The sequence below is a fragment of the Ostrinia furnacalis genome, unplaced genomic scaffold (genome assembly GCF_004193835.3).
Source record: "Ostrinia furnacalis isolate ACB-3 unplaced genomic scaffold, ASM419383v2 OfSCF7120, whole genome shotgun sequence".
In the NCBI taxonomy this organism is placed as follows: domain Eukaryota; kingdom Metazoa; phylum Arthropoda; class Insecta; order Lepidoptera; family Crambidae; genus Ostrinia; species Ostrinia furnacalis.
The window spans coordinates 272,204-295,337 of NW_021137359.1; the positions used below are offsets into that span (position 1 = coordinate 272,204).

The 23,134-nt window shown below is 36.9% G+C and overlaps 3 protein-coding genes across 3 annotated transcripts; 1 reads left to right on the forward strand and 2 right to left on the reverse strand.

The window, feature by feature from the left end:
- Positions 1–2,831: 2,831 nt before the first annotated feature.
- On the reverse strand, positions 2,832–4,416 carry LOC114363451 (uncharacterized protein C1orf131). The gene is made up of 3 exons (XM_028319171.1): positions 4,113–4,416; positions 3,460–3,644; positions 2,832–2,943 (listed from the first exon to the last, which is right to left on the reverse strand). Exons 1-3 carry the CDS (start codon positions 4,372–4,374, stop codon positions 2,869–2,871), a joined length of 522 nt encoding a protein of 173 aa, XP_028174972.1. The 5' UTR covers positions 4,375–4,416; the 3' UTR covers positions 2,832–2,868.
- A 452-nt stretch (positions 4,417–4,868) lies between these two features.
- Smyd3 (SET and MYND domain containing, class 3) lies at positions 4,869–14,662 on the forward strand. The gene is made up of 9 exons (XM_028319162.1): positions 4,869–5,368; positions 5,808–5,892; positions 10,946–11,105; positions 11,486–11,613; positions 11,861–12,037; positions 12,427–12,526; positions 13,043–13,357; positions 13,944–14,106; positions 14,411–14,662. The coding sequence occupies exons 1-9, from the start codon at positions 5,241–5,243 to the stop codon at positions 14,622–14,624; spliced, it is 1,470 nt and encodes a 489-aa protein (XP_028174963.1). The 5' UTR covers positions 4,869–5,240; the 3' UTR covers positions 14,625–14,662.
- Positions 14,663–15,410: 748 nt separating this feature from the next.
- On the reverse strand, positions 15,411–17,181 carry LOC114363445 (RNA-binding protein 45-like). The gene is made up of 2 exons (XM_028319163.1): positions 17,030–17,181; positions 15,411–16,951 (listed from the first exon to the last, which is right to left on the reverse strand). Exon 2 carries the CDS (start codon positions 16,921–16,923, stop codon positions 15,502–15,504), a length of 1,422 nt encoding a protein of 473 aa, XP_028174964.1. The 5' UTR covers positions 16,924–16,951; positions 17,030–17,181; the 3' UTR covers positions 15,411–15,501.
- Positions 17,182–23,134: the final 5,953 nt, after the last annotated feature.

The window sequence follows — 23,134 nt, forward strand, 5'->3', positions numbered from 1 at the left end:
TTATGCCCAAACAACTGACGCAGGAAGATTTAATGAACGCTACTGTCAACGCCACTCTGTAGCGGAGTTTTGGGCTGAGGTTTCTTATTATCGACACGACAAGAAGAAGAATATTTGAAAAAAATAGTTGTTTATTTTAATCCGCTAAGTTCAACTAAGATTCAGAGCCTGAATCGTTTAGTAGGTTCGTCGAACTCTTCTTTAAAGAGGATACAATTTGAATGTGGCCACTGGCCATTACTTGCAAGATCACCTATTGAATTTAATAAATGCTTTGCAATCTCTACTACAGCAGTGGTCTCATAAGATAATGTCGTTCAATAATTTTTAATTCCTCGTCCAATAATGGCTTATAAATGGTTACCACGTTCAAAAAGTCCCATCACACATTATGTAAACTACCTATATCTGATTTTGCTATAACTTTCCTTATGTAGTTTTCAGTTCTATCTAAGTTGACCGGACAGATTTCGACTGACCCAATTCACGTGCAATGCAACATAATTACATTTGTCGGCCGTTTGGTGTAGTGGTTCAGAACGGACTACTATGCCGAGAGGTCCCGGGTTCGATTCCCGGCCGGGCAGAAATTGAAATAATGAATTTTAACTTCTGTGACGGGTCTGGGTGTTACTATGTATAATATGTATGTATTTAAAAAAAAAGTATATAAGTAGTATATCCGTTAAGCTAGCACCCATAACACAAGCATATTAATTGCTTACTTTGGGGCTAGATGGCGCTGTGTGAGATTGTCCAAAGATATTTAATTATTATTATTATTATTATTTATTAATACACGACTTCTTCCATTTAGCACAAATAAAAATAAATATATTTTCTTAAAATCGATTTATCTTCTACGCATTCCAAGAGTCATAGTCCACCAATACCGTCTCCCGCGCAGCCCGCGAGCCCGCGAGGTCAACGCAATGCGACGCGCCTGCGTCAACGTGACGGCGCACGGTGGGCTGATATTAGAGCTTCATAGACTTAGGGTCGCTCAAAAATCAAGTGCCGAATTATGAAAAAATAAATATGCCAATGTGTTCCTTTACCAAAAAGGAATATTTTATGTTATGTAANTTATTTTTTATTTCTCAAATAAGGAATAGCTTAAGGTTTTGTAGTAATTTTCATTTAAATAACTAATTTTTACTAACAAATAAACCATTTTTTGATTTACTACAAAGCTGGCAATGTGCACTTAAAGATACATACTATATTTCCAAAACTACATACATACCTAAGATTTTTTTTCGTATTTTTTACATGATTTTTACTCGTCCTAAATCCAATATTTATAGTGTAAATCACAAATATTAACCAAAACCGTCGTTGCCAAGTATAGGGTTAAGGAACTCAATTTTTTTTGTAAGTTGCTGTTCTTTTGATTTTTCGTCACTCGCACTCAGTCGCTCACTTAGTAATTCTTTAGCCCACATTAATTATTTTTGACACTTACAACATAAATTTACAGTCACTCGTTTAAATACTACCCATTTTTATTTATATAGATAGATTACCTACCTATAAAATTCCATAGATATCCAAATAAGTTTATTTACTTACTTCCTAACTCCTTCTTTTTCAAAACTGCAACAATGTAAGTTTGCTCTAATGTAAGTACCTACCTACCTACTTATTCTACTTAGGTGTTCAATTATTATTATTTGGTCATTAAACATAGAAGCTACCCTAATCACTTCATACCTAATTAGTCAATGAACTTCACATTAGACACCCCATTAGGTACTACTGAAATAAACCATTAACAACCTAACTAAACTAATCATCACGTGATTTGTAACGATGAAAAATTAATGACTGTGGGAAGGGGTAACGTCTGATCCATTTATAAAGAGCACTAATTTTAGCAAACGCATCATACACTGATAACTCTTCAATAAGACAACATCTCAATTTTGAAAATGGAACTTCACCTCCACCTGTCAGCTGCGTTCCGCGCTCTGGACCGGAAGTGGGGCGTTCCTGTGGACCTGGACACGACCGTGGACCGGCTGACATGCATCCCCGCCCTCGTCGACCGACCCACCGAGACCTTCTCCTCTGAGAAGTACCTGAGAACGGTCACATCTCGGCCTGCCAGAAGGAAGCCCTATTCGAGGGACCACAGTCAGAGGCGACGTGATTCTTTCGCCGACATTTCCATGGCGAGGATACCTTCTGAAAGCGACTTCTCTGCTGCATACAATGAAGACTCCAGCAACGCAGATGACTCTGACCAGAACTCGGGTCAAGCGAAGTTCACTTCTACAGAGACAGTGGATTCGGGAGTGCAGAAGAAAAAGAAGCATATTTTTAAACAGCTGAAGAAGTCAGCCGTTTCCTTAGTTGAAAGGAGGCCTTGGAAAAAGTATTGAGTATCCCTAGTATATACTTTTTATGAGTTGTCTTTCAGACATTCTCATGATGGAAGGTACCGTCTTCGCCTTCTCATTGTAATCTCAAGCCATGTGATCAAGAACAGAGCTTTTCCACAACAACATTTACTTCAGGGTGGCAGAAAAGAAGACATATTTTCAAGCGAAAGTGAGTTAGTTGTTAAGGACTTCTTGTAGTAGCTTTAAGTACTTTTGTAAATATTATTGTAATTTATATCAATTTGTAAATCAATATTAATTTATGAAATACATAAATATTGTGTATGTAAATGATATTTACTTTGTTTTCTTTTCATTTAACTTAAAAATTTATGAATCTTTCAGACCTACTTACTTATTATTAATTTGTTCATATAAAAGCAAATTCAATATTATAATAATGAGGAAGAAATAGTAAAAATCAAAATTAATTGAAATAATAAGCACTTTTATTTACAAACAATAATAATAATCATTAAAATTATCATAACTTTATCCTTTTCTTATTCTTATCCTTCTTAGGAGCAGCATCTTTTTTCTTTAGATCTTTTTTCTGTACCTGTAAAATAAAAATAAACATTGGGTAAATTCTGATTTTCTTTTATATTGGGATCCAATGAAAAGGCTTCACCCTATGGTTAGACATAAAATTTAGATGATCAGTTATTTTTTAGTATTAAGAGTTGCATCTCACTCTCAAAAATCACAAAAAAACTATAGTTGCCCGGCAAGCAGATGGTCGTGGGTTCGATTCCCATATTAACAATGAACATTTTGAATTCATGTCATCATTTTCCACTAAAATATACTCAATAATTCATTTCATGATAATGATAATTATCTATTGTGAAAAGTAAAAACTGTATTAAAGTTTTAGTTCTCATAAATAAGCTTGTTGAAGGCTCAGGAGAAAGCAAATAGCATCGACCTGAAGAGTTATTGTAAGGAAACGAGGTGACACATCATGGGATGTGCAGAACCTAAACTGTCATTAATACAAATTCATCCAATCTAATAAAGGCTGATGGCTGATCGCAGATAGAAAAAAAATCTTGATTAAATCTCTTTTGATTACCTTTCCATATCCGCTCAAGAAATGTCCAACATCATTGTTAGCCTTCTTCTTCTTTTTACCACCAGTCTGCAGGATACTCTTGGATATCATTGCCTGCTTATCATCCTTCTGTTTCTGTCTTTCTTGCTTCCTCTTCTGCATAAGTTCTTTGTAGTTCAAATACTCGCGTTTTGGAGGTTTGGCGCCTATGAACAAAAATACCACGATTTTTACACATGGTTAGACAGAGAATTTTAACTATTATTAGTAGGTAAATAAATATGAAGCAGGCGATTGGCGTAATTAGGGTTGCCAGGCGTCCGGATAAAGCCGGACATAGTTAGGCTTTTTGATTGGGTGTCCGGCCAAAATAACCGGTGTCCGGCTTGTCCGGCTTTTGTTAGGCCTTTTACATTTTGCAAAAAGCCCTCGCGGCTCGTCGCCAGATACACGACTCGCGCTCTGTCAGTAGTAGGGTTGGCAGGTGTATGGCTCCCCCCTCCCCGTCACATGTCCGGCTTTTAGGGTAACATGTCCGGCCAAATGAAGCACAGAGTCCGGCTTTTGTGTGTTTGGACCTGGCAACCCTAGGCGTAATGATATCGCACAAGATTGAAGTAAATGGCGACATCTCCTATCGGGCCAAGACAGACTGCGTGAAATAAAAATCTTACCTAAACTAACTGCTAGAGCTATTCTTGCTTCTTCTTTCTTTGTAGTATCAAATCCAGACATTCCAAACTTCACAATCTCATGCCGAACTTTCTTAAGTTCTAAATCCTTTTTGTTATAAGGAGTTACTTGTGGCCTGGTATTATCTTCACTTGCAGTTTCAGTTGTTTTTTTCTTAGGTTTATGTGCTTCAAATTTCACAGCCTGAAAGTTTTGTTCTGCATTTTTCAGTGCCAAGGAAGCTCTGGTTACTATGAGTGACATTTTTATATTCCAAGTAATATAGAAAATTGAAATTTAGACAATACTAAGCCTATTTTTCGATGGTGTTAATTTGTTTTTGTGTAAAATAACCTCAAAAGTTCATACACAAGAAATACATTATTTTAACGACTGTCTGTCATTGTCAAATACCGTTGTGGTTTTTTTTAATTCAATTTATGGCTTCATGTGGTTTCAACATTTTCACAAGGGTACATTGCAAAAAAGCTAGGCAATAAATATGGAGTAGGCAAAAATATTTTATAGTTCACAAACATGGAGTGGATGAAGTGGATTATGAAAAACGTTGTGGTGATTGTGCATTATATGGTCATGGTATAATATTTTTCGAGAGTTATAATAACTAAGTTATCTCCATAAGAACAATGTGCTCCTAGTCTCAGACAAATTTCAATTTGCCCATTGCCATTATTCCAAATTTTCTTTACACGGTTGTCAGTGTCAACTGTCACCCACAGAAACGTCAAAATTGACTTCCAATTTTTTTTTGTATTGCGCTCTTCCTTCTCGCATTTTTATTTCGTTTTGTCATTTCTCTTCCAAAACAAAATAAATAAATAAACCGTCGACTGGCAAGTCTAATATTAGGGCGTTTTTTTGTTTGTTTTAGCTTTCTGTGCTTCATATGCCGGCCGCGTCGAGACTAAAAATAATGTAACTGATATTGGCTGTTCGGAGTAGCAGGTAGCGCGGCCAGTAATATTTTCAGATTCGCACGTAACTTCTGCCTGAACGCTTACATTCCCATCACATTCACTTTCGAATACGTACGGTGTAGTAGTATCTATCTATAAGAATAAGTAGATTCTAAGTTACCATCCTACCTCATACACAAAGCAATAAAAGACATGAAAAATAAGTATAGGAACACCGATTCGGTGATCAAAGCCGGTGATTTAATATTAATTGAGCAACCTTTTGTGTTCGTTTTGTCGTCAAAAGAAAAAGGAAGCCGATGTGACAATTGTTTAGAAAAGTAAGTAAAATTACTTCTACAAACACATACAAAAGTTTTCAATATTATTATAATTGTTTAGTGAATGAAATTTGATTCTTTATCATTAATTTATGAGTCATACATTACATAATAGGGTAGGAATTATTTTTTTTGTTTGTTGGATAATTCATCTGCGACCTTAATTCTTGTTTAATAAAAATAATATGTGCACTTATAATTCAAGCTAAAAATTTTTTTTTCTCTACCTAACCAGAAGTAACATTTACTTTATTTTTCTTTAATATAATACAAAAAAAACAAGGCATTTTTTACAGTTAAAAGCCAGCTAAAACAAATTATTTAAAAATAAATTGTCAACATCTACTATTACTATTATCACTCAATGCTTTACTCATATAGATAGGATCTTTAGTTCATTTATACAGTTCTTAGTCACAACAGAAGCTCTGCATTTCAGGGGCAAGGTGTTGAAATGTTCGGGATGCCAATTCGTTCACTACTGCGGCAGGTCATGCCAGAAAGATGCTTGGCCTGATCACAAGGTATGTGGAGTAGAATGTAGCGTACCAATGTTATTGTCAAGGCTTGTTTGATGTAGTAACCAATATAACTTTAATTTGGTGTGTTAATTTGTATAATCACCTGCCCAAAAAAATTACAATGTCATTTTTTTGATGAAAAAAGCCTCATGATCCTTCGTCGTTTCAGCAAATTTCCGTCCACTGCTGGACAAAGGCCTTCCCCAAGGTTTTCCTTATTGAACGGTCCTGCGCTGCCCGCATCTAGGTTCTTCCCACAACCTTTACCAGATCGCAGTCCTTAGCAGATGATCCTTAATGTCCTTTTTTAGTTGAAAAGGCCTCCAATAAATTTTATCGTAGGGACCAGAGCTCGTCTAGAACATACTAAGCCATGCCATTTCGGACGCATTGTCATAGGTCGCGCATTCGAATCTTGCACGATGCAAACATTAGCGTGTATATCTTTGTTAATGAGGGCTATCGTTTTAGCGCTCACCAGTTAGTGCCACTGTAGAGTAAGGTCCTGTCACTTGCTAGTCGCGAAGACAGTGGCGCCAACTTGTGAGTAGGAGGACTATCGCATTTGCACTCATCAAGATGGCGCCACTGTAGAGTAAGGTCCTGTCAATTGCCAGGGGTGCCAACTGTTAAGTATAAAAACGATAGCCCTCATTCAATGTAGCGAGATAAGAGACAACAATAAGCTATACAACATTCAAACAATACAATTTCATTTTCATAGCTTCTTAAATTCATTTAAATTAGTATTTTCATAGCTTCGGCGACAGAGCCCTAAAAACTTTATTAATAGACTTCAAATAGCCAAGATTTGGTTGAGTACCCAATAAATGGGTGTAGTAAATCAACGAACGTCATATACGCCCAAAGCGCTCGTAATAGATGCCACTGAAGCCAACAAAAATACACTTGCGAGCAAAAGTATGGAATCACTTACATGAAGTTGTTTCCACGCGATCTTGTGTACAAACCAATTTGTTAATAACAAAAAAAGTAGCACCATTTTAAAGGTTAAACTTTTAACTTTAAATTGATACCAAATTCATTTAAATCACACCAGTATTTAAAAAGATATCCCGGCTGATGTAAAGAAGTAAGGAAAAAGACATGTATCAACTGTTTGATACGTCGCGAGTTGCGGCCTATTTACCCCCCATAAAAGCAAGTGTTTTCGGATTTTTGCTTTCACACGTTGATCCATACACATCTCCGCTTCTTTTGACACTTTACCTGGGATTCTACACCTTCAGAAGCAGCACAAATCGTTGCACTATTGCAAGAAGGGCTCAGCCAGAGGGCTGTCGCACGTCAGCTCCACATAAGCCAGTCCTGGGTTTCGAAAGTTTTAAGACGCTTTCGGGAGACTGGTGGCTTTATCCCGAGACCAAGTTCTGAACATTGCCGGTGCACATCGCAGAGGGAAAACCGTTTTTTCATGTCAACTTCTCTACGAAATCGTCATTTGACTGGTATCGACGTCCAGCAAGAGCTCAGAAATGTTCGTAGGATAGCTGTTAGCAAGTGGACAGTTCGTCTAAGATATAAACAATAGAATTTGACTCCAAAAAGGCCTGCCACAGGCTTGAAACTGACGGCAGGTCACCGATAAGCACGCTTTCAATTTGCTCCTACACATCTCGATGAGAAGTCGAGCAAGCCACCCCCATAAGCCAATGTTTTAGCGAACCAGGACTGCACAAATCGCTCCCCAGGCCGTCTATAGACCCGACCTCTTCGACTGCTGCACTGCAAAAACAGTCTGCATTCATCGGAGAACAAAACTCGACTCCATTACTCGCCTCCCGAGTGCGAGCTAATTGAAAGCGTGCTTGTCGGCGACCTGCCGTCAGTTTCCAGCCTGTGGCAGGCCTTTTTGGAGTCAAATTTTATTGCTCATATCTTAGACGAACTGTCCACTCGCTAACAGCTATCCTACGAACATTTCTGAGCTCTTGCTGGACGTCGATACCAGTCAAATGACGATTTCGTAGAGAAGTTGACATGAAAAAACGGTTTTCCCTCTGCGATGTGCACCGGCAATGTTCAGAACTTGGTCTCGGGATAAAGCCACCAGTCTCCCGAAAGCGTCTTAAAACTTTTGAAACCCAGGACTGGCTTATGTGGAGCTGACGTGCGACAGCCCGCTGGCTTAGCCCTTCTTGCAATAGTGCAACGATTTGTGCTGCTTCTGAAGGTGTAGAATCCCAGGTAAAGTGTCAAAAGAAGCCGAGATGTGTATGGATCAACGTGTGAACGCAAAAATCCGAAAACACATCCTTTTATAGGGGGCAAATAGGCCGCAACTCGCGATGTATCAAACAGTTGGTACATGTCTTTTTTCTTACTTCTTCACATCAGCCGGGATATCTTTTTAAATACCGGTGTGATTTAAATGATTTTTGGTATCAATTTAAAGTTAAAAGTTTAATCTTTAAAATGATTCTACTTTTTTAGTTACTAACAAATTCGTTACTACACAAGATCGCGTGGAAACAACTTCATGTAAGTGATTCCATACTTTTGCTCGCGAGTGTAGTACCGACCGCTGATTGTAGGTAGACTAAAAGTTAGGAGCTGAAGAACGGATTTTGTCGTCTTAGGCCCTAGCTAAGATACCTACACGAGTTAGCCTAGGCGCAGACCGCCGACTTTTAGTTAGCCGATAGTCGGGCCCGATTCTAATTTGTATGAAGAATCGGCCGATACCAAATCGGTGTAATGTGCGCACTTTCATACATCTCCAAACTGATCAACAGTCCGACGACCCAACTATCGGCCAACTAAAAATCGGTGGTCTGCGGTCTGCGCCTAGAGTTACTTTCTCTTTCTATGAATGCACTCTTGCATTCGGTCATCAAAACTGAAATAAAAAAAAACCTAATAAAGTAAAGGCAAGTTGCAATGTGACCAATTTGTCTACACATAAAAAGAATAAAACACGCTGCGCGCGCGCCGTAAACTTTGAAAGTTAGTAGCGATTACGTTTTGCGCGCGAAAATTATCTTACTTGTTGGCATTGATCAAGGCCTTAATTTATTAAACGCATCTGATTCTGCTGAAATAAAACATAATTCTCTGGTAAAACATCGTTTGATTTCCCGCGCCAAAAAAACGAAAGACCGTAAATATTTCGGGGCTCGCCTGCGCTGTCAAACGCCCATTTATTTCGCGCCTGACGCGTACCAGATACGTTTCGTGGCCGTTTGCCATTTCCTGATGTAACAGTTTCTATTATTTTTAGCTTACCTTTGCAGCAGCAATAGATACCGATTGCTGAGAATAAATCGTATCATTTGAGCTTTATGATCGATGGCGGCATATGTTTGTTGATGTTTTAGATGACGCACGTTGTTTCTGGCAAGAATTTTTTCCTTGTGTTTGAGAAACAAACAATAGTATTTTTTGCCTCAAAGATTTAAATCCATCGCTCTCTTTCTTACAAACAAATTCGTAAGTTACTAAAAGAAGAACGGTCATCTGTGACCCAGGCCCGACAGAAACGAGACACCTCAGTTTTTTTGTCATGTCTTAATTAGTTAAATTATATATTTTTTATATTCGAAATCTATGTAGGTATAACACCAAAATATTACCCTTTGTTTTTGTTCAGGCGTAATATACAAAAACTAATACAAAATGCCTATTTATCACCAAAATTGGTAAATGTATATAGTTACCTAAATAATTATTACAGCTGCTATGGAATGTATCTACGTGACCTGGAGATACAGCCGGATTATACAGGGTGGAAACGAGAAGTTACAAAATCCAAAAATTCAATGTTACCAGCTTCCATAATCTGTAACCTATTATTGGTACCATTTGAAAGAGCTCGTGAAGCACTTTCAGAATCAGTAACTAGTTTTTCGATATCTTGTATAGTTTAGAAATAATCGAGTGAGATCACTTATCGTTCCATATGTATAACCACCTGTATAATCCGGCTGTATCTCCAGGTCACCTAGATACATTCCATAACAGCTGTAATAGACATTTAGGTACATACATTTACCAATTTTGGTGATAAATAGGCATTTTGTATTAGTTTTTGTATAACGCCTGAACAAAAACAAAGGGTAATATTTTGGTGTTATACATAGATTTCGAATATAAAAAATATATAATTTGACTAATTAAGACATGACAAAAAAACTGAGGTATGTCTCGTTTCTGTCGGGTCTGGGTTTTTTTTTGTATGGGGCGTGACCGTTCTTCTTTTTCAAAATCTTCCACCTACCTAAATTACTGGCTTGCTTGGTAGACTAAAATCGGGCAGTCATAAAATTCAAAGTAGTGGTTCTTCCCCTCTATTTCATAGTTCAACTAGTGTGAGACTTTCCTTCAATGAAAATGGACAAAAGATGTCGTCAGAAGTATACAATCGCATTCTATTTTATAATTTAACACATTGATGGACAGTAACGTCCACCAGCGTTCAGTTAGTAAAGGATGATACGACAGAACGCCTACAGACATCATAGTTTTTATTAGTATAACATTGAAACTGCTCCCAAAGGCAATATGTGAATAAGTAGCAGCGTTGCCAGAAGTCCCGATTTTGGCGGGACGTCCCGCCTTTTAAATCAAATTTAAATGTCCCGCGCGGGACAACACTCACTGCACTAGACTATTGTTTAAAACGCCATATTATTCTAAAGAATAAAACTTTTTAACTGTTTTCTTTTTTTATTCTAAAGACGAATTTAACGATAGAGTAGGTAAATCTGATTCAAAATATAATTTTTTTGTTAAAATACATTTTCTATGGCTACTTTTGCTATCTATTGTCACGTAAACGTAATTTTAAGTCAAATAAAAAGATAAATATTTGAAAACCTTTGATTATATACGTTTTTTTACTATGTCCCGCTTCTGACGGAAGAATCCCGCTATTTTCACTCAAAAAGTACCAAAGTCCCGACTTGGCGAAAAAAAAAACTGGCAACGCTGATAAGTAGTGTCATTTGGGAAGTAACTCTTAAATTATACTGTCCAGCAAAGTGTTATAATAATGAGTATTATGAATTTCATATCATAATGTTTCCACACTTTCCAGTGGGAATGCGCCAACCTAAAGCGGGTGGCGCCCAAAGTGATCCCGGATGCGGCTCGCATGCTTGCCAAGATCATCAACAAGCTGAGCCGTGGAGATGGGCACTCTTACCGCGCCTTCTACACGGGCAACTCGTTTCGGATGTGGAAAGATCTCATGTCGCGTAAGTTTAAGCAGATACCTACATTTTTTGGTCCTTCGAGCCGGATTCTTTGCCGCTGGTGACGTGTCTCAAGCACGAATATTGGCTCAGTGATAAACTAAGCAATTATAAAAAAACTACTTGAGCACATCATTGTTTTGATGAGGTACCTACCTATCTATAAAAAATGTGTTGCTGACCCATATAATATGATAATATTAAACGGATACCCTAGGAAATATAGAAGCATCATTTAGTCTATTGAGTACTGATTATGACAGTACATAATTGATTAGATGGAGACCAAAAAAATCTTGACCTTTATGTGCTCTAAAATAATACTGTTCCCATCCACTTGTAACTTTCGTCCCAAAATTGACCTTCAAAATTCGCTATTGCAGATTACTCCGACCTGAAGACAGACAAGAAGAGGATGGACCACTTCACATCATTGTGCATGGTGCTGTACGAATTCCTCAAGGACTTGTCATTGCCGAATACTGTCGAGCTCATGGGGATCTACGGAAGGGTGTGTTTTGACGACTTACTTATCTATTATACGGAATGCGTAGACCATTGGTTCCCAAACTTATTTGAGACGCGCTCATGCGCCCCCTTTCGACCATAAAAAAAATCTGGGTTGGGAAGGGTTGTCGCCTCATTTATTACAACCCACACGATAACAGAACTTCTGTTTATTTCAGAAACCTTTACCATTAAGTTTATGCTTTACTGGGAGACTCTAGCTCATTAAAACATCAATATTCCCATTCCAGATGGTAATCAACAGTTTCACGATCCTAGACATCGACATGAACTCCATCGGTACCGGCATATACCTGGCAGCGTCGATTTTGGACCACAGCTGTGAGCCCAATGCAGTGGCCACATTCGACGGCAAAACTATCAGTATCCGGGCCACGAAGGACTTGAGTTGTTTAGACTGGTCGCAGGTAGGTTACTATTTTAACCGTTATTAAAAATACTATCATTTTCTGAATATAGTGAGCGCGTTTGATGTAAACTCACACTGGGCCTTCTGAACTCCATACATTTACAGTCAGCGTCAAATAGTTCCTGACACCCAAAGTACCCAAAAACATTGCAACACGTCTTTGTTACAATCAGAATAAGGTTGTGTTGTTAACCTTTTGGCCACTTTGGGTGTTACGAACTATTTGACGCTGACTGTGCCTTTGGATTGCACTGCAATTTAATTTCTATTTCTCTTCCATCTTTTGTTTCTTCTTCTATTAACTAAGCAGAAGCTGAATAGACGTTACAACAATTTGAACTTTATGCTGCTAAGATACTGTTGAAAACCAGTTATATTCTTTTTCAGATGAGAATATCGTACATAGATCTGATGAAGACGCCCTACGAGAGACAGACAGAGCTGTTAGAGAACTATTATTTCTTGTGCCAATGTGACAGGTGCATGGGTAAATGCTTTAGATGTGCATATTCCGTACGCGATACATAATACAGTGTAACTTGGTCAAGGGAAAAATCTTTTATAACTGATACTTGAATTCCATAAGCTAATCTTTTATACTGTTTTTAATTCCATAATAAGGTATCCTTGATAAATAAGCGATCATTACTATTGAGATCCAACTGTCCAGGTTACGCTGTATTCTAAACGATTTTGTTTATTTGCTCTTTTGGAACAATTTTCTTTCAGTTAAGATACACAAAGTTTACTCAGTTTTATAAATCCACTGACTTCAATATTTCACAACTCTTTTCTGATTTGACTCTTGTATTCACCAATTGAAAAATCTGTTGGATTGATCACACACATCTTTCTCTGTACTCTTTTATTTTGTATTCCATCGGGCAGGCTTGTTCAAAGCTGTCTGCTTACGCCCTAAGCATGCGTCAGTTTTGCACACAAGCAACAGTAGTTAAAGATCTAGATTTTTCCATTATCCTTTAAAACACCGTTTACGTTCCAGATGAGACGCAGCTGAAAATGGTGCACGCAGGGAAATGTCTGAACGCGTCTTGTGATAACCCAGTCGTGATCAAATGGAAGGAAAACTGTCCATTAGTGAGGACACCAGACAGTAACACTAATGTCAATGAAAATAAGAATACTGAGAGCATAAACGGATTGACAGAACTGACAGCCAACATATCAATAGCAAACGATGTGATACGATGCGACGAATGCGGGACGAAGTATACGGATAAGCATGTTGAGGATTTTGTGAAAGCGATGGAGTTCACAGAGTTGCATTTACGGAATATGAAGGAGGCTTCGGTTGCATGTATCCTTTTGAAAATCAATCAACTATGTTTATATTTTCTGTTTACCGCTTAGTCCTATTTTGTGGGAATTTATGGGAACGCTAGAATTATTCTTGAAAACTATTTCGTCAGTGCCTTAAAATTTTTTAGTCGGATGGTATGAATAATCAAAGTTGAGACCTTTTTTAGTAGTAGACTAAAAAAGGTCTCAACTACAATAACATACTTTGTTAATTGAACTTCTTCTGCCTCGCCTTATCCCGTTATGCGCCACCATTTCTTTCTATCTCGACCGTCTTGTTTGTGGAGGCCCAATACTTTCATTTCATGTCTTTTTGGACTTTAGTCATCCAGCTGGTTTGAGGTCTTTCTCTTTTTTCTGGCGATGGAAAGGCACTTCAATTACGTGATTCTCATAACATGACCAAACGTCATTGATTGATTGAACTAAAGCGCGGTCTCCGAGCACGTAGAATTTCGTCCAATGACCCCAAGCTACCCATTCTTATCGCGCGTAATTATATTGCTATCGCGACTGTGCGACGGGCGCCCGCAGTGAGTGTGCGATCAGACTATACCCGAATATTTTCCTTATAAGTAACACAGATGTGGACGTCTGCAAGTACTGCCTGGAAAGACAAGAGGGTGTGCTCCACCATTTGAACGTGATGCACGCACAGACTCTGGACCACGCGTTTGATGCCCTCATACAAGTCCAGATGTGGCAGAAAGCGTGTGTTTATGCAGACATGCTGATTCCATGTTTCAGGTCAGTTTTTCCCCTTTTTAGAGTGTAGATGTCATCGTATTTTGAACTTCATCAGCTTGTCGTTAAGATCTACTTAATTTAAGTGGAATAGTTATTTTTTCATTTATTAACTTATTATATTATTAGTTAGACGTGACGGTAACCACTTTTTTACTAGGAACCCAACTCTTCATTACTTATTAACCCCCTTATTAATAAAAAGCTACACCCTAGCAACTAGTCCCTAGTTGAACTCTGTTTGAAGAGTTAGTTTTACCTCGTTATCTTCAGGTAAAATTTATAATATTTTTTCTTTGTTTTACAGATTTTACTACGGAGACCGGCATCCTCTACTTGGACTGCTGCATCTTAAGTACGGCAAAATATTACTATACCAAATGGACTTGGATAAGGCACTCAGTCAGTTTAAATTGTCAGAAAAGATATTAAAAATAACACACGGTGACAAACATCCGCTTTATAGGGAAGAGTTGTTGCCCCTACTCAGACAAGCTATGGTGGAGTCATCGTCAATATGAATTGTTTTTTGATGCCATTGCGTTTTTACATTGTCAATTATTTACATTAAGCAACAAGGCTGTGTGTGCAATAAATTTACTTTTAAGTTCATGTATTTAGTTTTATTATAACTCCTTAAGATTTAAAGATGAATGTCAATCTATATCAGCGTTGCCAGACGTCCCGATTTTGGCGGGACGTCCCGATTTTTAAATAAAATTTATATGTCCCGCGCGGGACAGGCTCGGTCCCGCTTTTCGGAGACATTCACTTCACCAGACTATTGTTTGAAACGCCATATTATTCTAAAGAATATTTTTTTTTATTTCGATTTTGGTTTATTTTTTCTTTTTTTATTCTAAAGACGAATTTAACGATAAAGTAAATCTGATTTAAAATATGATTTTTTTGTTAAAATACATTTTCTATGGCTACTTTTGCTATCTATTGTCACGTAAACGTAATTTTAAGTCAAATAAAAAGATAAATATTTGAAAACCTTTGATTTTATACGTTTTTTACTATGTCCCGCTTTTGACGGAAGAATCCCGCTATTTTCACTCAAAAAGTACCAAAGCCCCGACTTGGCGAAAAAAAAACTGGCAACGCTGATCTATATCCATCATCAAGGATGCAAGGTCCTTTGTAAGTCCGAATGTCCTAACACTTAATGATTGTCTGTCTTTAGAAATATTGTAATTTTTGTTGCCCAGTGTCAAATAAGCCTAGTTGTTTGTGTACCTGCCTATAGACAAATTAAAAGTCAACATTAACTTGGGTCATAGGAAAGTTTGAAAAGATGTCTGTAATAGTAAAAAAGTTTATTAGTAAAAACTACATTGGTCTTAATTGAACAGTACTGTAGATGTATTCGTCTCGTCCTTGTCATCTAGCTTGTCAGTGATCGTATTTCACTTTCTTAGGGGGAGCTTCTTCTGCCTCTAATACCTTCATAACAACACCACAAACCTCAGCTCCGTGCAGAGTTTTGATGGCATTGTCTGCAGCTTGTGCTGAAGCGTATCTAGCGTAACCAACAGTTTTTCCGGGCAATGTATACACATTAATAAGGTCACCGAACCTGCAAAAAATGTCACGCAAAACAGGGAGCGGAGGAGGCTGAGGTTTGCACACCAAAAAGCACCTCTTAGCAACCGTACTGTCAATGTCTGCTAGAGGTTGTCGTGGTGGCAGCGACACACTGCAATAGTTTAAATCGTTGCCGTCAGGTATTTCATCGTCAGTCACACCGGCAGCGGCCTTTTTAATTAATTTAGACGCTTCTGCTATTGCTGCAGCTAATTGAACCAAGTCAGGGGAAGACGAATTTGCTTGTGATGAGATAGCATTTTTCAAGTTCGTAAATGCATTTGAGATGCTTTCGGAACCTTTTTCAACGGGTGGAAATTTATTGTAATTTGGTTTTACAAATATTCTACATCCTGGAGGATATTCAAAATTATGTAGTTTCTTCACAGCATATGCAGCTGAGACAGGATTTGAATATGCGACATTACCCTTGCTACAATTATTAACTAAGTCAAAAAATAATTGGCAACTAGTCATTCCTGGTACAATGTCAAATATTTTTCTGATTTGGTTTTGGCTGATATTAGGATTACACATGAAATTGACACAGGTATAGCCGTCAGGCTGAGTATTCATTGCGGACATAAGAGAATTCGTCATATTCATTGTGGAAGCAGTCAGTTGACCAATGTTACTTTCAAAATATGTTTCAGGACCAGGACGTCTTTGACTTTTCGGCTGCGCAAAAATGGCCCTGTATTTTGGTGCACACTCTTCAATAGCTCTAGCGGCCTCTGAAAATAATTTGAATTTCACATAGGCAAATCCTTTTGACTCGCCGTTTTTATCCTTTTGCATCCGTACATATTCCACAGGGCCATATTCTGAAAATACATTTTTTAACTCTTCTTCATTCATAGAGTTTGGAACAGCAATAAATATTCGCTTAAATTTGTCTTCATTGTGGTCCTCTGATTGAATTTCTGAGCGATTTGCAGCAACCATTACTTTTATTGGACGATTAACGTTCGGGAGTGATTTAAAATTCATACCCTCAATAGCTGCAGCTGCATCAGAGGTTTTAAAGTATTTTATATAAGCTACACCTTTGGACTCTCCTGTATGGTGGTCTCGTGGTATTTTTATGTCTTCTATATGACCAAATCGTGAAAAAGCATCCCGTAGATCGGTCTCAGTCACCCCTTTTTCAGTTACAATGAACAGCCTAGAATGTAATGGAGTGTCGTGGGCTGGTTCGTCGTTACGGCTACTTTTACGCCGGTAATCCATTTTGTTATCCTAGATGTAATAGAACAGACTGCAGACAATGATTAATATAATTAATGATAAAATGTTTATGTTGAAGTAAGAAGTAACGATTTAGAAAAGATTTTACTTCAAAGATTTTCTGGGCTTAAGGTATATCGTTTTATTAGAATTGCACTTCGCAAATAACTAACTAAATACAATTAATTATTAAATATTAATTTCTATCAACAACGAAATTGCAAAAAACCACACAAAAAACATCGTAATAATTTTTTGACACCTGACATCTGTGCCTGACACTGACACCTTTTCTTTTTTTTCTAATTTGTTTAGCTTTGGAGTATTGATCTAGCATAAACTGTCGTCGAGCAGATATTTTATAAGGAGACGAACCATTATTTAACTTTATTATGAAAATATTAGAAATTTTCTCATTTAAAATCTTAAATAATTTAATATTATGAAAATAATAAATAAGCGGTTATAAAAATATCATTCACTCAGATTCAGGTTAGTTTTCTTTTGTGGAAAATCATTCATGTACTCGGGTACAAATTTTACTCGGGTACATAGGTAAGTTGGTAAAAATTTTACAAAATTGATGCTATTTATAACCATTTTTAGATGATAATGATATTGTACAAAATCGAAAACTTTATTTTGAAGAAAAAGTCAAAGCAACCGTTTTTATTCAAATAAATCTTTTTTTTTGGTGGCAACACTTTGTTTATTTATGTCACGCTTTCGAGATTGTATTTCGATCAATTTTATTTCTAATTTTGTGGTTTGGAGTTAAATTACTGATAAATTGGGTAACTATAATCGTTGACTAAATAGCCCAGTTCAATGTAGTAGTGAAGATTTTATTGTTTTATCACTATCAGGCTGTGTACGATGCCTTGGGTTCTTACGCTATCGACCGTGTCAAACGTAGTCAAATGGTGCTCAGTAGCCGAAGAGATAGCACTCGTTGGTGTGTCGTCGCGATAGTACTATCCATTCGATACAAACATCGAAGCATGTTCGATTGACAGGCTACCCGATAAATTAATCTAGTCTCATTCTTCCATTACCCTCTGCAGAGGTATTATTGAATTCAGTTTGTGTGTGGGACTTGGACTGAAAGCACAATGTTTAGTGAGTCGTATGAGAGACGTTTACTGCAGCAGTGCAGCCCTGTGACTAAGAGACAGCCAGTGCTGGTGCAGCCAGAACATATGGACAGGTTTATTCCTTGCCGGCTGGGGAATAACTGGCAGACCAGCTTTCAAGGTAAGTGAACAAGTGAATCACTCTAAAATTTCAAGTAAACTGCAGGACTGTTTTAATTGAAGACTTATTAAACTATTTTTATGTCAACTGGAATGACAATCTACCACAATTAATCTGAGTTATGCCCAAACAGTTGTTGATTTTGGTTAAAATATTTACATACCTCCGAACCATTTACAAATTGTGGAAAACTTCCTAAATGACTTTGAATTTACTAGATTGATGCATTTATTTAGTAATATCAGCATTTCTTTCACATGCTTATATTCTTTACAAACAGTATTGTGAAATTTTCATCCCAATAGTTCGCTCACATCACATACAAGGAATAGATTTTAAAATAATTTTATAGGGTGTTCAGAGTTAGAGGGTAGTAATCAATATTTGAATGTAATCAAAATTTTGCTCCTGTTCAGCTAATGCAGGCTCTTTGTCTCCTTTAAATTTATTTAATTTTATTTACATGATTCATATCTGTATTTATTTCCAATTTTAACAATAATTAGCTACAATATAGGTTATATTATTTTCTATTATTGAATGAAATATCTTAACTAAATCAATTTTGGTAATTTTGATCAATTCAACTAAATGTTATAAACATTTCTTACCCAAACTTGTTCTGTTACTTACAAATTAGGCCAAATATTGAATAAAACTGGATTTTGTTTGTAACTTGGCCAATTTTATTATCACAAAATTTATATTATTTCATTGTTAAAACATAATCTTGAAGTTAGACATTTTAAATTAGTCCATGGCGTGAACATTTTCTTACTATACAAACATGTTTATCCATGGGACCATAATTTTCATCTTACCAGGGATTATCTTTTTAAAACTTTTATGTAATCCAAAAATACTTTAATGGAAGACTGATTATGCAGTACATAACATATACAGTAGGAGTGAGTTCACTGCCACCTACCAATGTAAGCAAAGAAGTACCATACTTAAATTTAGTTACGCCTCAGTTATTGTGCTGAGCAAACAACCATTTTCAAGGTTATTTAGTCGATTTGAAAACTAAAACTAAGTTAAATTACAATATTTAGGTATTATCGATGAAAACTTTTGATTATGATTGCTTATGCTGTCCCATTTTTTGCTGTTTTTAGCATAGTTGTGAATGAATTGCATTAGGGATCCATTGATCCATTGATGTGTTATTTTAATAAGGTCTTTTTTAATGTTTTTTGAGTTAAACATAATTGTGTGTATTTTTTGCTAATTTTGCGACTTTTTATGCTTATTTCGGTGCTATACAGACAGAAGCCCTACTTTGTAATTACTGTTTTGGTGCTATCACCTTTCTCTCTGGACCCGCAATTACAGTCATATGTGTATGAGCAAGATGGAAGAATCTGTATTTCAGAGCAAGCACCACTATACATTTTTTTTTTGCAAAAATCGCCTCTATAACAATTGATTATGATGCCATGTTAAGCTTGTTGTGCCGTCGCGTCATTTGTACGTATTTTGAAAACTTATATTTTGTTAGACACAGGCCGATACCAAATCGATGTTATGTGCGCACTTAAATACTTGTTCACTAATTAACTATAACTATCGGCCGACTTAAACTGTAGCGGGGTGTCTTAGGTACCGCCATCGGCAATCCCCAGCAAAAACTGCCAGAAGGTAGTTGTTCAAAGTCTTTACAATTGATTGCAAATACATTACGTTTTAAGTGCTACCCAATAATTGCGTCCAGTAATAGTCTGCTAATAAAAATGAAATAATACAGCCGTATCAATCATGAGTCAATACTCTAACTTATTGTCTTTTTGCAGGCTACTGCCTAATAAAAAGTAATGACAATGATTCAACCATTTTCTTGGCTGTAATGATAGGCCCGCCGACAGCACTCTATTTTTGTAATTTTCTAACACAATGCTATTTTAAATTAACTGTAACGGCCGAAACTCTATCTGATAATATCAGGTACTTACCTACCTGTACACAATATTATATTTTTTATTTTATTATGTTCTGCGTACGCGCAGACGACGTCGCAGGCTCTCTGCTGCTAGTTGTTCTAAATCTAAAGTAACACACCTACACATGCCCAAATTAACAAAATGTTACTAACGTTCATTGAACTACTATGAATGTATTACGAAATCTTTCGAGGTATAAAATAGTCCGTTTTATTATAATAGAGCTCTCATTGTCTCATTATAGTACCTAATTACCGAAATTCTTCATCGTATTGTGCAAGAGAACAATTAAAAGTAGCCCAAGATTGTGAGTGTCCATGCTCTCAGATAATTACGGCAAAATTAACAAAGGTGATTAAATCAGTGCCCCTACAAACAAAGTACGTATTTGCAATTCATATAGTTACTACGTCACGGTTGGGGGCGTAGTACCTTATTAAAATAGGTAACCAGCCGAGCTTGGCATCGGCGAAGAGTTTGACTTCTAGTTGGAAAACGAGTGTAAGATGCCCTAGCGATTCCGTATGTACAGGGCCGGATCGCGAATTTGTGGGGCCCTGGGCTGAAACTTCTTATGACGTTGTCACGTAAAAATATCGTCCGTAAACCGACTTTACAGACAACTTTTTTTTTTTTTTTTTTCAAATTATGGCCTACTTTTTAGCGGGATCTGGGGGCCCCTTGTAACCCCGGGGCCCTGGGCTGCAGCCCAATCAGCCCATAGGTAGATCCGGCCCTGCGTATGTATGTACAGTCAGCGTCAAATAGTTCGTGACATCAAAAGTGGCCAAAAAGTTGACAACACAATCTTATTCCGATTGTAACAAAGACGTGTTGCGAACTTTTTGACTACTTTGGATGTCACGAAGTATTTGACGCTGACTGTACAGACCAAGCACCTCTAGCTAAACACTGGTATCTTATTCAGTTTTAATAGGGGCGTTTTTGCACCAAAAATATTAGTCTGATATGCTCTCGTCTGTATTAGCAGCACCGTACATACATTATACTACCATACATTACAGCCTTATACTACCATAGTTATCAGTAAAACTGCAACATCTTATGCAAAACTTTTTCGCGACAAAAATATGTAACGTAATGTGCTGGTGACTGTACCTTTAATCTGAACAAAGAATATTATAGCAACTTAATTTCTACTATGACTTCATTCGTAAGATTTATAAATGCTCAGGAATATAATATGAAAAATTGCATAGAAAAAGCGTGGGTACTCCCATCGCGTGGGTTGCAACGACTTAGGACTAAAACTTTAGTCAAACACCTAGGTAGGGTGTGCCGGTCACACCCAACCTACCTAGGTGTTTTTAGACGTCTGACACGACTTAATCTGACTGCAACTAAGAATCATGTTTATTTTTTTCACTCAAGTTTGACATTCCGAAATAAACTGGTATCAAATGCACAAGTTTTCACGTGTCCCACCTGAGAATTGATCCTCTTGTAGGGGTCGTTATTCGATCCATCAGTTGTCCCATAAAAGAAAGGCTTACCTTATAACATGACATCATAGTGCTATTTATAAAAAAGATGTTCCTGAAATACCTAGTTTCGTAAGTTACATCACGAAATGACGAATTTATGGCCAACTAGACAAAAACGTCCATTTGTAATAGTCAACAATGGGGATGTTGCCTGGGTCAAAAAGCAAGAGTTTTAATTAGTCCGTCAGTTAACTTATCAAAAAATACTCTACTCGTATTTTTCACTTTTTCAAACTAATTAAAATTTAAAGAGATAAAGCGCCCCAAAGTTCATAAGAAGAGGCCCGTGACGTCAACGCTTGCTTAAAAATGCCGCACGTTGTGACGTCGTGCGCAACTTCAACGCACCATAACTATGTAATTATTTGTTAGATTGACAAATAAAATTATACGTGTCCAATATTTTTTGATATTAAACATTACGGACTAAAAAAATTTTTTTAGGCAACTAGCCTATTCGTTAAAGCTTATTACTTTTAGAGACAAAACATGAAGTCACGAAAAGAGATTCCAGAGTTCACAAAATACAGTACGCCAATACCTACCAGTAGTTGCAGTACTAGCAGTAATAATGCTGCTAACATAAAACTGTCCATTCAATTTTTACATAAAAAGTAGTACATATTTCTAAATGCAACAAACCCGTTTATAAGGGTCGCCGCAGACTAAAATCGGATGCATTAATATTTTTGAAATAATGAGCATAAGTAAAACGTGCAAAAAATCCATCCAATGTTCATAGACTGAAACATTCGTACGCTCGCGTGCCACAAAGGTCGTATACTGTGCCCCTAATTGTAATTAATATTATTTATTATTACCTAAAAGAGGGTTGTTAAAGTCGTGATTACTTATAGTCGCGTGTCTTACTAAGTCAACCGTGAAAAAAATTATTTAGGACTCTAGTACTTACAAGTAAAGTGCATTACCGTTTTAAATATTCATTAAGAACGCAAAAACCTCAGCAAAATTGACCTTAAGCTTTAATTTTTCATTTGCAAAGTTATCTTAATTGCATATTTTATTTCTGGTCGACTTAAAACATCCCAAGTGTGAAGTTTGCATGATAGCAAATATAGCAATCGCGTGTTATTGCTTTTGGATCAAAAGTCAATGGCGATGTGCACATAACCCAATTTATTGAACACTAAATTATGCACGTGGCTTTGCTTGCGTTAATTTCGTTCTGTCTTCGCTGAAACACCACGGTATGATAATTTAAATATTCAGTTAACACTACAGTACATGTTACTTTAATTACTTTTAACACATTTCGTCGTATTTTATGGAGTTTTTGGTTTGTTATACTTACCCACAACGAAACTTAAAAAGTTGCAAACACTTCGCCTTTTTATAGCCTGACCAGGAACATAAAAACCCTGGCATAGAAGCGCGTCAATTGCACTTGATAGTGCAACACTGAGTACAGTCGTACCTGTGTTAAATTAATAGGCTAACTATAAGTATCAGGATTTAGGATTACGGGCTAATTTGATATTTTCATAAATTAACGAA